This window comes from Chionomys nivalis, chromosome 1, assembly GCF_950005125.1.
Source record: "Chionomys nivalis chromosome 1, mChiNiv1.1, whole genome shotgun sequence".
NCBI classification, from domain to species: domain Eukaryota; kingdom Metazoa; phylum Chordata; class Mammalia; order Rodentia; family Cricetidae; genus Chionomys; species Chionomys nivalis.
The window spans coordinates 153,899,991-153,915,089 of record NC_080086.1 but is presented as its reverse complement, the minus strand read 5'-3'; the positions used below and the strand labels follow the sequence as shown (position 1 = coordinate 153,915,089).

The following is a 15,099-nucleotide window of genomic DNA, read 5'->3' as shown; positions in this document are numbered from 1 at the left end:
CACTTATTTCCAAAGCCCACTCAGTATCCCACACAGCATTTATTGCCCTCCGCCAACACTCATCCTCAACAGGTTCTGTCTTGATTTTTTTTGTCTTGATCCTGTCTACCAGCTTTGGTTTCCAACATTCTCTCATGATTCAAGCAACACTACGCAATAACAATAGATACTATGTTTAATCCATAGGACCAGGTATATCTCCATAACACCATACTTACAAAAATAACTGAATAAATACAGCGGGGAAAAATCTTGTCTTTGCCAGGTGGTAGTGGCACATGCCTTTAATCCCAGCAGAGACAGATGGGTCTCTGAGAGTTCGAAGCCAGGCTGGTCTACAGAGCGAGTTCTAGGATAGCCAGGGTGACACAGAGAAACCCTGTCTCAAAAAACAAAAACAAAAAAAAAACAAAACAAAAAACAAACAAACAAAAGACCCAAAAATCTCGTCCTCACCACAACTAGTCAATAGACAGAACAGTCTTAAGCATCAGGCAGTAACTACTGCAGATAAAACCCACTGAAACAGGTTAATACCATAGCCCAAAGTTTAACAATAAGCATTTCCCTGGCCTCAATTTCATATCACAATTACCAAGGGAAAGATGACAAATCACAATGAAGAAACCTTGTAAACACCAACCCAGGAATCAGAGAAACATTACAGAAATAAAACCTCAGGAGCCGTCAACTCCAGCTCAGAACAACACAGAGGACACAATGTGACTATTCTGATAATCTTACCAAAGACTAAGTACATGCATTTATTTGAAGAAAAGACCTTTGCGTCTGTATGGTGGAAAATGTGTAACACTTGTGATAAACACATAAACAAAATAAATTACCTTTAGGATTACATTTTAAACCAGACAAAGGCCCATAATCCCAGCCATTTAGGAAGGTAATCTCAAGGGCAGTCTGGTAACTTAATGAGATCATCAAAAAAAAAAAGTTAAAAGTTTGGTGGGGACAGCTGGAGATATCTTAGCCTTTCTAACTTGTATGAAGTCTCCAGTTCAAACTCCATTACAATCAAAAGCAACCTTTATTTATTTGTTTGTTGTTTGCTTGCTTGCTTTTTGAGGAAGGGTTTCTCTCTATGTAGCTCTGGCTGACCTCAATCTCAGAGATACTCTTGCTTCTGCCTCCTGCGTGCTGGAATCAAAGGTACACATCACAACATTTTGCAAAATAATTTTAAAATTATTATTATTTGGGGGAGTTCAAAACAAGGCTTCTCTATGTACCCCTAGCTGTCCTAGAACTCACTCTGTAGACCAGCTTCGAACTCACAGAGATCCACCTGCCTCTGATTACTGAGTGCTGGGATAAAAGGTGTATACCACCGCAACCTGGAAATTTAATTTTAAGGGTTTTATGAAATATCATTCTAAAGGAGCTGTCCACCTTGGGGTTTCTGTTTGTTTGCTTGTTTTCTTGTTTTGTTTTGAGATAGGGTCTCACTGTGTAGACCAGGGTTGCCTTGAATTCACAGCAATCTATCTGCCTCTGTAGATTAAAGGTCTCCCATTAGGACCTGGAGCTCCTTGATTTGGCTAAACTGTCTGGCCAGCAGGTCCCAGGGATCCTCCAGTATCTACTTCCCCAGCACTAGGATTAAGTTCATCCATTGCCACCATTACTAAGGATTAAATTCAGGTTCTCATTCTTACATGAGAAGTACTTTACCAACTAAGCTGTTAAGCCCCACTCCAGCTCCTAAATAATTTTTAAAAATAAAGACTGTAATATATCAGCACTTGGGAGATAGAAGGATTAGGAATAAAACTAAAACAAACAAAAACAATACATATCAGACAAACCCTACACTTCAGAAATCCTGGACAAAGAAGGGCTCTGACATCTTCCAGTGTGAAAGAAAAGCAGGTGCCTGCCTTCACAAGTCTAGAGCTGCACCTAACCAGTGTGGACACTCCATGTGCTGAAACTGATAAAATGTTCCTGCACATCAAGATCAGGAATGCTGCCTACATAAGAAGCAGATTTGATTTTGGATACTTTCCAATACTGGAGCACACCAGACCATGCCCTCTTGTTTAGCAAACACACAACATGCTTTGGTCATGTGTCAACAATAGATTCCTCTAGTTTAGGGATTAGAAAAGTCTTCGAAGTCTTGGTTATTCAGTAAAGAAGCCATTGATCCAACCTATCACAGGCTGCTTCTTCTCAGAGACCAGATCAACTGTCTGCCTTAGAGAACAGAGTCTATGCAATATGGTCCTGTCTATAGTAGACTGCAATTGTGCCATTAGAGAGGAAAGAATCTTGTTGGCTGTCTTATTTGCTTTGTCACTAGTTATCACTTCCAACCCTAACTCAGGGAGCAGGCTACCCACTTAGCAATTTTGCATCCATAACCTTTACAGCTCAATGGGATCCAACTGAAGTCTTGAAATGGCTGCAAGATAAAACCTATGAGGGTGGCTTCTGATGGAATTGGGGTACATAATAGGACAAGTTCATTCTCTGTCACTACATTAAAAAAAATAAAAACAAAAAAAATTGATCAAAAAGCTCAATCTACTTATTGACTTATGTTTTTCCTTCGAAGATAACAAGTTTACAACACAGACTAAAAAGATGCCTCCAAAGAGTCAGAAATACGAGAGATACACAACCATCCTAGTCATAATCAATACTTGTGTTTATACAACCATCTTCACCTTCAGACTTTAAAAAGTTCTATTTTCCTTTAATATCTAACTGGTATCAGGTTCAGCAGTCAACAGGAATAAAAAGCACAGGCATGACCCTAATTTCCAAAGTGACTCATACCAGTAAAAGTGCAATTTCACCATGCTGCTGAAAATGAACCAGTCTGTAACACAGCAGACAAAAATTCTGATCAGAATCCACAAGGCAATATGCAGTTCCATCCTGTGGCTGCATCGCCAAACCACCACTACTAGGTGTTAAAAATCTCAATGTGGAAGATGACATTCTCTAAAACAGCTACAAAGCTTAGCTTTGAATGATAAATTTGATCACAGAATTAATTCACTTTTTTAGAAAGCAAGCCATAACCAAGATTCAAGACAAGAGACAAAGTGGAAACAAATATTCGTAAAAGCACAAAATGACTTGTTATAGCACTCGGAAATAATAAGAAGGGGCTAAAGTGATGGCTCAGCAGTTAGGAGCACTGGCTGCTCTTCCAGAGGCCCTGAGTTCAATTCCCAGCAACCACGTGGTGGCTCACAACCATCTACAATCACATCTGATGCCTTCTCGCATGGAGGCATACAGAACACTGTATACATAATAAATAAATAAATAATCTAAAGAAAGAATATGAAAAGCAAAGGCCAAAGGGAAAAATCAGCAAAAGTATATGCAACAAATAAAAAATAAACCTTTTTTCTTTTTTTTTTTTTTTTTTTTTTTTTGAGACAGGGTTTCTCTGTGTAATAACCCTGTCCTAGATAGAACTCACTCCGTAGACCAGGCTGGCCTCAAACTCATAGAGATCTGCCTGCCTCTGCCTCCCGTGTGCTGAGATTAAGGTGTTAACTACACTGCCCAGTGAAAATAAATCTTTCAAGCACAAGAACTTCAACTTTATTTTATGGAAGAATGAAAACTTATAAAGAAATAAGAGTCTTTTCTAATACTATAAAACTTGTAGGTAGGACAAGGAATTAAGATCTTTTTGTCTCCACTGCCTTATAAGACTTGCAAATATTTTAATCCTCCCTACCCAATAAAACCTGATTACTCAAAGGCCCACCCACTGTTCCACTCTAGAAATGTGATGGCCAGAAGCAGTAATTCTTTTCTCTTAGGAGCAATGACTCCTTCCCCCTTCCTCCATTTCCTATGCACCGATTCTTTTCAGATTAGCCAACTGAATAAAATTGAGGTCCAACTTCAGCCATCTAGGAAAAGACAATCACCACCTTCCTTAGTATAAATATCAAATTGACTTAGTATAAATATCATGCACTTCCTGTCTTGGTGTATGTCTGCTCTCCCAGAGCACACCTTCTTGATCAGGAGTAAAGTCTGTTTCATCCAGATACTTCAGTTGGAATGGTGGTCTCTTTCTTTCTTCTAAGACTGATTTATCAAGTATACAGTCTTCTGTGTGTTCACCTACATGCCAGAAGAGGGCACCAGATTTCATTATAGATGGTTGTGAGTCACCATGTGGTTACTGGGAATTGAAGGCATGACATCTTAACTCATGAGTCATCTCTCCAGTCTGTTGGTCTCTTTCTTTACGATACTGAACTTATTTCTAATATGTGTTTAGGATACAGAAAGTTAACTAATGCCGGGCGGTGGTGGCGCACGCCTTTAATCCCAGCACTCAGGAGGCAGAGGCAGGCGGATCTCTGTGAGTTCGAGGCCAGCCTGGTCTACAAGAGCTAGTTCCAGGACAGGAACCAAAAGCTACGGAGAAACCCTGTCTCAAAAATCCAAAAAAAAAAAAAAAGAAAGTTAACTAATGCAATGTATAGGGCAGATAGGAAGAAGAGGCTCTGACATAACTTCCTCAGTTTCATAACTTAGAAATACCTATTAAATTCAAAACTACATACTTAGAAGTTTCACTTCCAGGAATTTAGTCTACAGACAGTAATGACAGTCACAAGAATATTCCTTAAGTATTATTTGAATTAGAGAGAAGGGGAAAATTCTGCAAGGTCTGTAGTACATACCTATAACGTCAGCATTTAAAAAGCCGTGACAGGAGGGTGAGCTACAAATTTCAGACAATCTGGGTCTATATACAGCAAGTTTCAGACTAGTCAATAATAAAACACACACACACACACACACACACACACAGGACCTAAACTAATCAATGTTGAAAGCAACTTTAATGAGCATTTAAATCAGAAGAATGAAGTGAACCTTGCCATTCTCCCAGTTGAATTAGGGGGAAGAGACAGACAGAGGGGCTCAAGGAGCTTCAGACTGCAGTAAACAAGTAGAGGAATGTGGACACCTACATGATTAAATGCAGAGGACAGCACTGGAAGGCTGTGGAAAGTCTACAAGTCAAGTCTTGATGTGGGATTCTCCTCTGTATGCTATGAACCACTGGTTAATGGATAAAGCTAATTTGGCCTACTGGCTGGGCAGAATTAAATATGGTGGGAATTCCAAGCAGATGCAGGAGGAAAGAAGGCAGAGTTAGAGAGATGCCGTGTAGCCGCCAAAGGAGACAGCTGCCCGGAAACCTTACCAGTATATCACGAGCCTCATTGCAAAATATTAAATAATGGAAATGGGTTAATTTAAGATATAAAAACTAGCTAGAAATATGCTTAAGCTATTGGCAAATTACAATTAATATAGTTTGTGTGATTGTTCTGAGTCTGAGCAGTCGGGAACGAACAAATGAACAAGCAACCTCTGCTAACAAAGTCTAAAATAAAGAAAAAGCTGGGAGGGAAGAGGAGAAGAGTGAAAATATAAGTAGACAATCTTATTTCCCACTGTTTGAACTATGTAAACTAGTTATTTTCTTGCTTTTTAAATTTTTAATGAACTCATTTATTTTATTAGTTTTTTTTTCAAGACAAGTTTTCTCTGTGTAACTCTGACTGTCCTCTGTAGTCCAAGGTGACCTCAAGCTCACAGATCTGCCTGCTATTTATTATTTTTACTCACAGAAATACTCTTGCCTCTACCTTCCAAGTGCTGTCAAGCACCATCATACCCAGCCTTCACTACTCTCTTGAATTTGTTTTATCTTCATTCCCAACAGAACCTCTTCCCAAAAGATGTCCTTTGAAACTCACACAAATATCACAACTTGCAACCACTCACACACTTTTAATTAGAAATTGGAAATATGTATAGGTTATATGTTTGTGAACATGAATGCAAGTACACTCTCCTGTGCATGCACATATGTCAACCAGATCAACTTTGGGTATCTTCCTCTACCTCTATCTTTTCTTTCCCTCCTTCCCTCCCTCTTTTCTTCCTTCCTTCCTTCCTTCCTTCCTTCCTTCCTTCCTTCCTTCCTTCCTTCCTTCCTTCCTTCCTTCCTTTCTTTCTGTGACAGGGCCTCTCACTGAACACAGGGCTCCCTGCTTTGGTAGACTGGCTAGCCAACAAGTCCTGTGGCTTCATCTGTCCCTTCTCCCCCCATTATTAGGGCTAGTTACAGGCATGCTATAAGAACACAACTTAAAGGCCATTTCCTGTGACTTGGTTAATGGTCTCTAGACTTACTCCTGAGACACAGCTTCTCTAGCCTCTATACCCATCAGCAAGAGAACTTGAGACTCTCAGTGGTGCTGGCCTCAGTGACCATTGAACTTCTGGTGTTGTGGCTAGACCCACAAAGAACTTCTACCAGTGCCACCCTCCCAGCCTGCTACAGAAGGACTCTACAGAGGAAATGGGTCAAGCCTGCAAGTGTCTGAAGAACCCTCGCCAGAGAAGATTCCCCAGTGGGACCCTATAGCATTTCTGCCCAAACAACTGTCCCTACTTGATGAGATGTCTGTTTAACTTTTATATTAGCATGATAGTATAAGGAATGTTTGTGCAAATAAACTGAACTTATTCAAAAGACAAATCTTGTATGGACATCCCAATTGCTGAGCACCTTACAGCTACAGGCCCATGTTCTCCACACATGTATCATCACACCCAATTTTTACACTGGTTCTGGGGATCCAAACTCAGGTTTTCACACTTGTGCAACAGGTACTTTACATACCCGTCCCTGAGCCATCTCCTTAGCCCTATAAATGTTTAAAACAAGGAAAGCTCACAACAGTATGGCTTCCTCATTATCAAGAATTATAGTTTCAGGGACTAGAGAAAAGTCTCAGTGGTTAAGAGTTCTGGCTACTCTTCCAGAAGACCCTGGTTCAATTCTTAGCACCCACACAACTACTCACAATAATCCACAACTCCAACTTCAGAGGATCTGACATTCTCTTCCGAGCACCAGGCACACATGTGGTAAACAAATATACACAAGCAAATAAAATAAAATGTAAAAATTGTATCGTCATGCCAATGCATGTCTTTAGATCCAGCACATGGGAGACAGAGGAAAGCCTGGTAAGTAATGAATTCCAGATCAGCCAAGGTTACACAGTGAGACTGTTTCAAAAAAAAAAAAAAAATTTTAAAAAGCACACAGCTAAACTACAGACCAGTTTCCAGGGTACTTTTAACAGTTTCATCCTTTGTAGTAAATTGTTTCACAACACAAAGATGACACAGGCACCAAACTATTTGCCAGTCACTAGAGCTTACTAGCATGACTAGAAGAATTAATTAGTGTTGAAGCTTCATCATAATAAAACCATATTTAGGCTGGGCGGTGGTGGCGCACACCTTTAATCCCAGCACTCGGGAGGCAGACGCAGGTGGATCTCTGTGAGTTCGAGGCCAGCCTGGTCTACAAGAGCTAGTTCCAGGACAGGAACCAAAGCTACAGAGAAACCCTGTCTCGAAAAACCAAAAAAGAAAGAAAGAAAGAAAACCATATTTAGACAAATTTAGAGCCTAATGCCCCTTTCTCATGTCCTGAGCATCCAACTACAGGTACAGACAGCAGAGTTCACAGCAAGGAGGCTGCATACTTCTGTGCCACACTGGACTGTGAACAGACCAGGGCTCAAGCATCCTGGTTTATAGTGGGTTCTGTTTAATTGCTTCCTCTAGACACTAACAGCTCTGCTTCACAGGAGAATCCTGCAGAAAGAACAACTGAGGGCAACAACTGTCTATTGTAACATACAAGGAAACAGAAGCAAGCATCCTCCAAAGAAAATACCCTGAGGCTCCCCTAATACTAGGAGATCCAATGCCCTCTTCTGGATCTGCAGGCACTAGGCACACACGTGATGCACAAACATATATTTCAAGCAAAACATACATATAAGGAAATAAATAAAAATTAAAAATACAAAAAGAAACAATAGTCCTTACAAGAAAAAAATACTGAAAGATACTCAGTGATTAAGAACACCTTTCTTGGCAGGCGGATCTCTATAAGTTCCAGGCCAGCCGGGTCTACAGAATGTGTTCCAGGATAGCCAGGACTACAGAGAGAGCTTGTCTCGAAAATTTTTAAAATAAATAAAATAAAAGCACTTGTTTTCAAAGAGGGCCCTGTTGACTGAGTTTTCTGTCCCACCAGGTCCCCCAGCCATTTAGTCCCAGAGAAAATCACACAGAGGTCTACACTAGTCATAAACTGATTGACCCATTAGCTCAGGCTTCTTATTAACTCTTATAACTTACAGAAGCCCATTATTCTTATCTGTGTTAACCATGTGGCTTAGTACCTTATTCAGTGGGGTGGTCACATCTTGCTTTTTCTGTGGCTGGGAAAGAACTGTGTCCTCGCTGGGCCATGGTGGCGCATGCCTTTAATCCCAGCACTCGGGAGGCAGAGGCAGGCGGATCTCTGTGAGTTTGAGACCAGCCTGGTCTACAAGAGCTAGTTCTAGGACAGGCTCCAAAACCACAGAGAAACCCTGTCTCGAAAAAAACAAAAAACAAAAAACAAAAAAAAAAAAAGAACTGTGTCCTCTTCCCAGAATTTTCCTAATCTTGTCACCCCGCCTCTACTTCCTGCCTGGCTACTGGTCAATCAGCGTTTATTTAAATATAATTGACAGAATATAAACCATTGTCCCACACCAGAGCCCAAGTTTGGTTCTTGTTCTCAGTACCTTCATGCTTCATCACCATCCAGAACCCCAGTGCCATAGGATCTAAAATCTTCTAACCTCCATAGTCATGAAGTACATACATAATGCACATACAACATACATCTAGGAAAACACTTTTACACATAAAAAATTTTTAAAGGGCTGGAGAGTTGGCTCAGAGATTAAGAGCACTGACTGCTTTTCCAAAGGTCCTGAATTCAATTCCCAGCACCCACATGGTGGCTCACAAGCACCATTAATGAGATCTGGTGCCTTCTTCTGGCCTGCAGGGACATATATATACATATACAGGCAGAACAGTGTATACATAATAAATAAATCCTCTAAAAAAAATCTAAAGTCTTTTAAAAAAACAGTGGACAGGCTGTACATAACAAGGGGGCTGGAATACACAGCCAGTCAGCAAAAACAATAGAGACCCTGCCTCAAACTAAGGTAGATAGGCATCTTCTAACTTCCACACATCCACTGTGGCACACAGCTATCCTGTAAATACATGCTCCGTTGTGGAACTTTTCTTGGAGAGATTGAACAAATGTCTATTCACTGCAGATTGGGCACCAACAACAGACCAAAGAAACAATTTCACCGAAGTCTAACTTGATGAACCAATTAGTTTACTGGATTACTTACAGAGTATGGACAGTTCAAAGACAGCTGCATCACTAAAAACCTCGTTCCATCATGGACCCTCACAAAACTGGCATCCCTGAAGCTTTCTGCAGGACATGTAGACCACACAACAAGTTGAACAATCTCCTTACTGTTTATATAACCTTAAACAGGAAGGAACCCTATGAATCTTAACAGGTTTCAGAGTTGTGAGTTGTTTTATTTTCCATGTCTCACTGACTCTCCCTCTAGTACAGTAATATTTTATTTAGGACATTGCTACACAACCCTACACATACACCCAAAATAAATAAAATTATAAAATAAAACAATTCTGTACAGCAAACAAAACCATCAACAAAAAGAGGCAACAGCGTACAGACAGAAAGAAATATTTGACGAAGAGTTAATGTTCAGAATATATACACTCAAGAAAACAAAAAACAAAAAACAAAATATATTGGTTTTTTCAACACTGGGTTTCTTTGTGTAACAGCCCTGGCTATCCTGGAACTCTCTCTGTAGAAAAGGATGGCCTTGAACGCACAGAGATTTGACCTGCCTCTGCCTCCTGACAACAACAACAAAAACATACAGATGGCAGCCAGATGTGGTGATGCACATTTAAACAATCCTAGCACTTGCTTATAATTTCAGTATAGAGGAATCAGGAGTTTAAGGTCCACCTGGGCTATATATCAGAACCTGTTTCAAAAAACCAGAGACTGGAGATAAGGCTCAGTTGAACAGTCTACCATGCTCAAAGCTCTGGGTTTGGTCCCCAACGTTGTGAAAAACAGTAAGAATAAAAAAGGTATTTATTGGTATTTACCCTAATTCAAAACTTATATACACACAAATGTTTACAGTGGCTTTATTCGTAACTGCTCAAAATTTGAAAGCAATTCATGAGTCATTATATAATACAGCTGAGTAAGACAAACTGGTACATACCATGAAATAATACTAAATAGAAAAGTTATCAAGCCACAAAAGACAAGCAGATTGCTAAGTGCAAGAACCCAATTTGCAGGGCCAGGTGGGGTGGTTCACATGAGCAGCCTAAAGAAGAATTGCTGCAAGTTTTAGGTGAGCCTAGGCTGCATAGGGAGAGTTTGTCTTAAAAAAACAAAAAACAAACAAAACAAGACAATATGCAAAATTCAAACCACAGAAAATATTTAATAACAATAACAGAAACAAAACTATAGTAAATAGTAAGAAGTGAGAAGGAATATTTAAAAACTTTGTTTTCACCCATTTTTCTATAAACCTCAAACCATTCTTTAAAAATATATGCCTTTATATATGTATATAAAATACCATTAATTAACACAAAATAAAATACAGGCTGGTGTGATGACTCGGTGGGTAAAGGTACTATAGTCAAACTTAACACCCTGAGTTTGATCCCTGGGACCTACACAGTGGAAGAAAAGATCTGACTTACCTAAGATATTCTCTAACCTCCACAGGAGTGCTATGGTACTCATACCCACAAATGCATATATACATAAAATAAATATAATTTAAAAATTAAAAATCAGGTGATGGTGCATGCCTTTAGTGCACTTGGGAGGCAGAGGAAAGGGATCCCTGTGAGTTTGAGGCCAGCCTGGTATTCAGAGTGAGCTCCAGGATGAACAGGACTGTTTCACTGAGAAACCCTATCTTGAAAACTCATAAGTAAATAGATAGATAGATAAAGCAAATAAATAAATAAGGCTAGCAAGGCATGAAAAGATATGGGGGAACCTTAAAACACATATAAAAGTGAAAGAAGTCATTCTGAAAGGCTGTGTTTTATATGATTCCAACACCGACATTCTGGAAAAAGCAACATTACTATGTAGACAGAAAAAGATCTGACGTATTTAGGGGTAAGGAGAGTGAGGGCAGTGGCTAGGCAAAGAACAATGGGGTTCAAAGGCAATGGGAACTATTCTGCATGATGCTTGGTTAGGGTTAGATCATTATAGTAGTCTTTTGCCAGAGTACTGTGAACTTTAGTTAACAATACTACACAGGAAAAAACTCATCAAGACATAGGAACTCTACCACCTGCTCCACTGTCTGTAGCCTAAAGCTGCTCTAAAGGATAAAGCAATGAACAAACACTGAAGTGATTATAATTTTATTGCCACTATTAGATTAAGTAGCTATGGAAAACCGCAAAGGTGATGTTAAACTTGCAAAGGTAATGTTAAAGTCATTCCTCTTAACTACAACTCTCTTAAATCTACATGCATCCTCATCTTCAGTCGGAAAGTAGTTTCAAAGTATATACATTTGGTTTTTCCAGGCTTTCCCCTGTATTTTTACACCCTGTCTCTCCTCTCCTTGCTTTGTCCCATTCTGTAAAACTTGGTCAAAATGTCCTATCACCCAAATCTTCCTTAGGCTTCAAATTCTTTTTTCCTGCAAACCAATCTTCTGGTCTTTTACAGAGAGGCACTGCACCACTCCCTCCATTTCTCATCAAACTGCAAGTCTTGATTTCAGCTCCTGCTACCATAAGGGGCACACTCTCCAGTCACCAGTTTTCCAGTTCCAAATCTAGACTATGGTGTTATCTGGAGGCACCATTCAGCACCTCTGGCCCACTCCTCAGATATCAGTCTCCTTAGATCTCCAAGGTGTATAGGTGTATCTAATCCTTCCTGTCCAAAGCTGAGTCAGCAACTAAGTCATCAATTCACTGACATCCCCCATACCTATACGTCTATCCAGAATTCCTCTGGTTCCACACATGCCTGAACCTCACATTAACTTCAGCATTCGTTTCTCAAGCCCTATTCTGTAAATCTTCTAGCTTGGCCACACACCTAGAATAATCTGTGCTGAAAGATTCCCTCTCCTTGTTCCTCAGAAGTTGGAACTCAGCTCACAAATGGAAATCATGACCCAGTCAAGCAGATTTCCTCTCCAGCAGGAACGGAGATCAAGACAGTCAACCAGGAAGTCATACATGACCACTGGCTGGCTAGAATGAAACAAATGGACAGAACCTATGTACAGATCAAGAATGCAGCTCAGGGAGGATGGCTGAGCTAAACTATCTTGGTACTGGTAACATGGAAACTTAGGTCAGTTTTTGGCTTATACGTTCTATGAAATATCATCACGTCTCTCATAGTTTGCTCGCTTTTTTGCACTAGTTTTAGTGTACTAGCAATCAAATGACTACTAAGATAGTCCACACACACACACACACACACACAAAGAGCTGCAAAATAAACTGTGTATCCTGATTTCAGAACACTAACTCATAGCTGGGTGTATTGCTACATTACTACTGATAATTCCAGCACTTGGAACGCAGAGGCAGGAGGATTATACTTAAGCTTGAAGCCTACCTGGGTTATCCAGTGAGTCTCAGGCCATTCAGGGTTATAAATAAAACAAAATATATGTAGACGGTAGAATTGAAGCAGTGGAACCCAGCAAACAACTACTTCAAACCCTTTCAATTATCCCTTCAAACTCCTCCTACTTCTTCCCACCTTTCTAGACCAAGTCAACCAATTCTGTATTTCTCTTATCAGCCTGAGGGAAATAAAAACCAGTCATTAGTACACACCACTCTTTAACTTTTCAAGGTATAAGTCTTACCTCCCCACAAGACTCATCAAGTCTTGGACTTTTCCAGCATAAACCCTTTACAGATAATAAACATAAAAATATTCATTTAACTTTTTAAAAAGGAAAAGACCTATTCAATTGAAAAAAATCCAATTTCCCACTAAGCACCCATTTCATCTGACCTCATTGGCACCAAGTTCAACAACAGTTAAAACTGACCTGTGGTAACTGGGCGGTGGTGGCACATGCCTTTAATCACAGGAGGGGGGCGGCACAGAGGCAGGTGGATCTCTGTGAGTTTAGGATTAGCATGGTCTACAAGAGTTAGTTTCAGGACAACTAGGACTATTACAGAGAGAAACCCTGTGTGTGGGGGACGGGGGGGAGTATGACCTGTGTGTGGTTAACACAAGTCAGAAAAGCAGTCACCTTCGATAAGAACTACTACGGATAGAAATGCCAGGAATAGTCTTGATCTGAAATAAGGGGTGATCCTTTACATATGGGTGTGTCCACATAAAAATCCTTTGAGCTGGGGCTGGAGCAATGGTCCAGCACACTGCTCATACACAATAATAATAATAATAATAATAATAATAATAATAATAATAATAATAATAAATTTTGTCAAGAATTTACATTAAGGAGCTAGAGAGATGGCTGGGCAGTTACCATCACTTGCTGCACTCGTAGAGGGCCTGGATTTGGGTCCTAGTACCTACATGGCGGCTCACAATTGTCCTTAACTCTAGTTCCAGGGGACCCGCAGCCCTCTTCTGACCTCTGCTGGAACTAAGCAAGCCTGTGGTGCACATACATATATGACAGCATACACATATTTCTTTTTAAATAAAACTTTAAAAACCTGCTTAAAATTAAAAAAAAAATCCTCTTAACTGAACTCTAGGGATTCTGTCTGGGTTCCGGACTCAGCCTAGAACTCGGTCGGCTGCCCTCCTCCTTCAGACAATCCAGAATGCTAGGCAGTGTCATTCCGCCTGCACCAGACATCCAGATGCGACCCGGCCCCAGGTCTCAGGCAGGCACAACTCTGGAAAGCCCTGAGTGGGACAGGCTAAATCAAGACGCCTGCTCCGAAGACCCTGTCCTACTTGCCCCCCTCCACACACACACACAACTTCAGAGGCACAAGGGACTCTTCCCTGGGCTGTTCCAGAGAACGGCACACTCTAAGCTTGTGATGAGCGGGTATGTCACGTTTACAGCTCGTAAAGAGTTCTTTTTGAAAGGACGGAGTGGGGGGACAACGACCTTGTGACTCACAGCTGGACAGCTAACCGTGTAACGCCCAGGCCAGAGACTGCCAATGCACGTGTATTTCCAGGTCAAACCTGCGGCCCCTGGCCCGGCGCGGCGAGGTCGCGAGGAATGACCCACCCGGTCGCTCTCTCCACGGCTCGGCAGCGCTCCTCGGGACCTGTCAGGGCAGCGCCCCAGCAGCGCCCAGCCCGAGCTCGCTCCGCGGCGGCCCGCCGAGCACCACCACCCGGGTGCTGACAGGCCGGCGTTCGCCTCCAGCCCGGGTTCGGTTAACACCTCGGGCCGCACCGCCTCACCTTCCTGCTCGCGCCCCCGAGAGACACCTTGGGCCTCGTCTTGAAGTCGCCTTCGAAGCTGAACATCTTCGCCGCCTATCCCATCTGCGCGGCCCGGCAGGCGGCGGAGCGGCCGGGGGCGGGCCCGGCGGGCTGGGCGGGGCCCGGCAGGGTCGCGGCCTCGCTGTTCCGCGCCGCCCCGCCTGCGGCTCTGCGCTCTCCGCCCTGCCCGCGGGCGCGAGCGCGGCGACGCTAGAGGCCGGCCTGTCCGCGCCGCTTCCTCCACGGCGCGCCACCGCCGAGCGAGGGGCGCCCCGACTCGCGCCTGCACCGCGCTGCCGTCTGAACCAAGATGGTGACCGCCTGCACTGCGCGCGCGGCCCCGGGAACGTGCGCGGCCCAGTCATCGATAGCTCGGCGCTCCTCCCGGCAGCCCCCGCGAGCGTGAGCGCCGGCGCTAGCCATCAATAGCACGGCGCTCCTCCCGGCAGCCCCCGGGCTCGCCTGCGTGCGCGGCCCCGCGGGGTTCACCACACTTCCGTGCGTGCGTCATGCCGTCAGCCGAGCTCCCAAGCGACAACAACGGGGACGGGCACGTTCCGGAGACTGAAAGCCCGGCGAAGGAGGCCACACGCGACTTCCAGCTAGGTGTGCGGGAATAGTTTACT

The 15,099-nt window shown here is 42.4% G+C and overlaps 1 protein-coding gene across 1 annotated transcript in view; it reads right to left on the bottom strand.

Moving 5' to 3' along the window:
* Ube3c (ubiquitin protein ligase E3C) overlaps positions 1 to 14,786 on the bottom strand; it is a 103,510-nt gene extending 88,724 nt beyond the window's left edge. Inside the window, exon 1 of the mRNA XM_057782998.1 lies at positions 14,453 to 14,786. Within this exon, the coding sequence (XP_057638981.1) occupies positions 14,453 to 14,518 (66 nt within the window). The 5' untranslated portion in view covers positions 14,519 to 14,786. The remainder of the gene's footprint in view (positions 1 to 14,452) is intronic.
* Between the last annotated feature and the right edge of the window lie 313 nt (positions 14,787 to 15,099).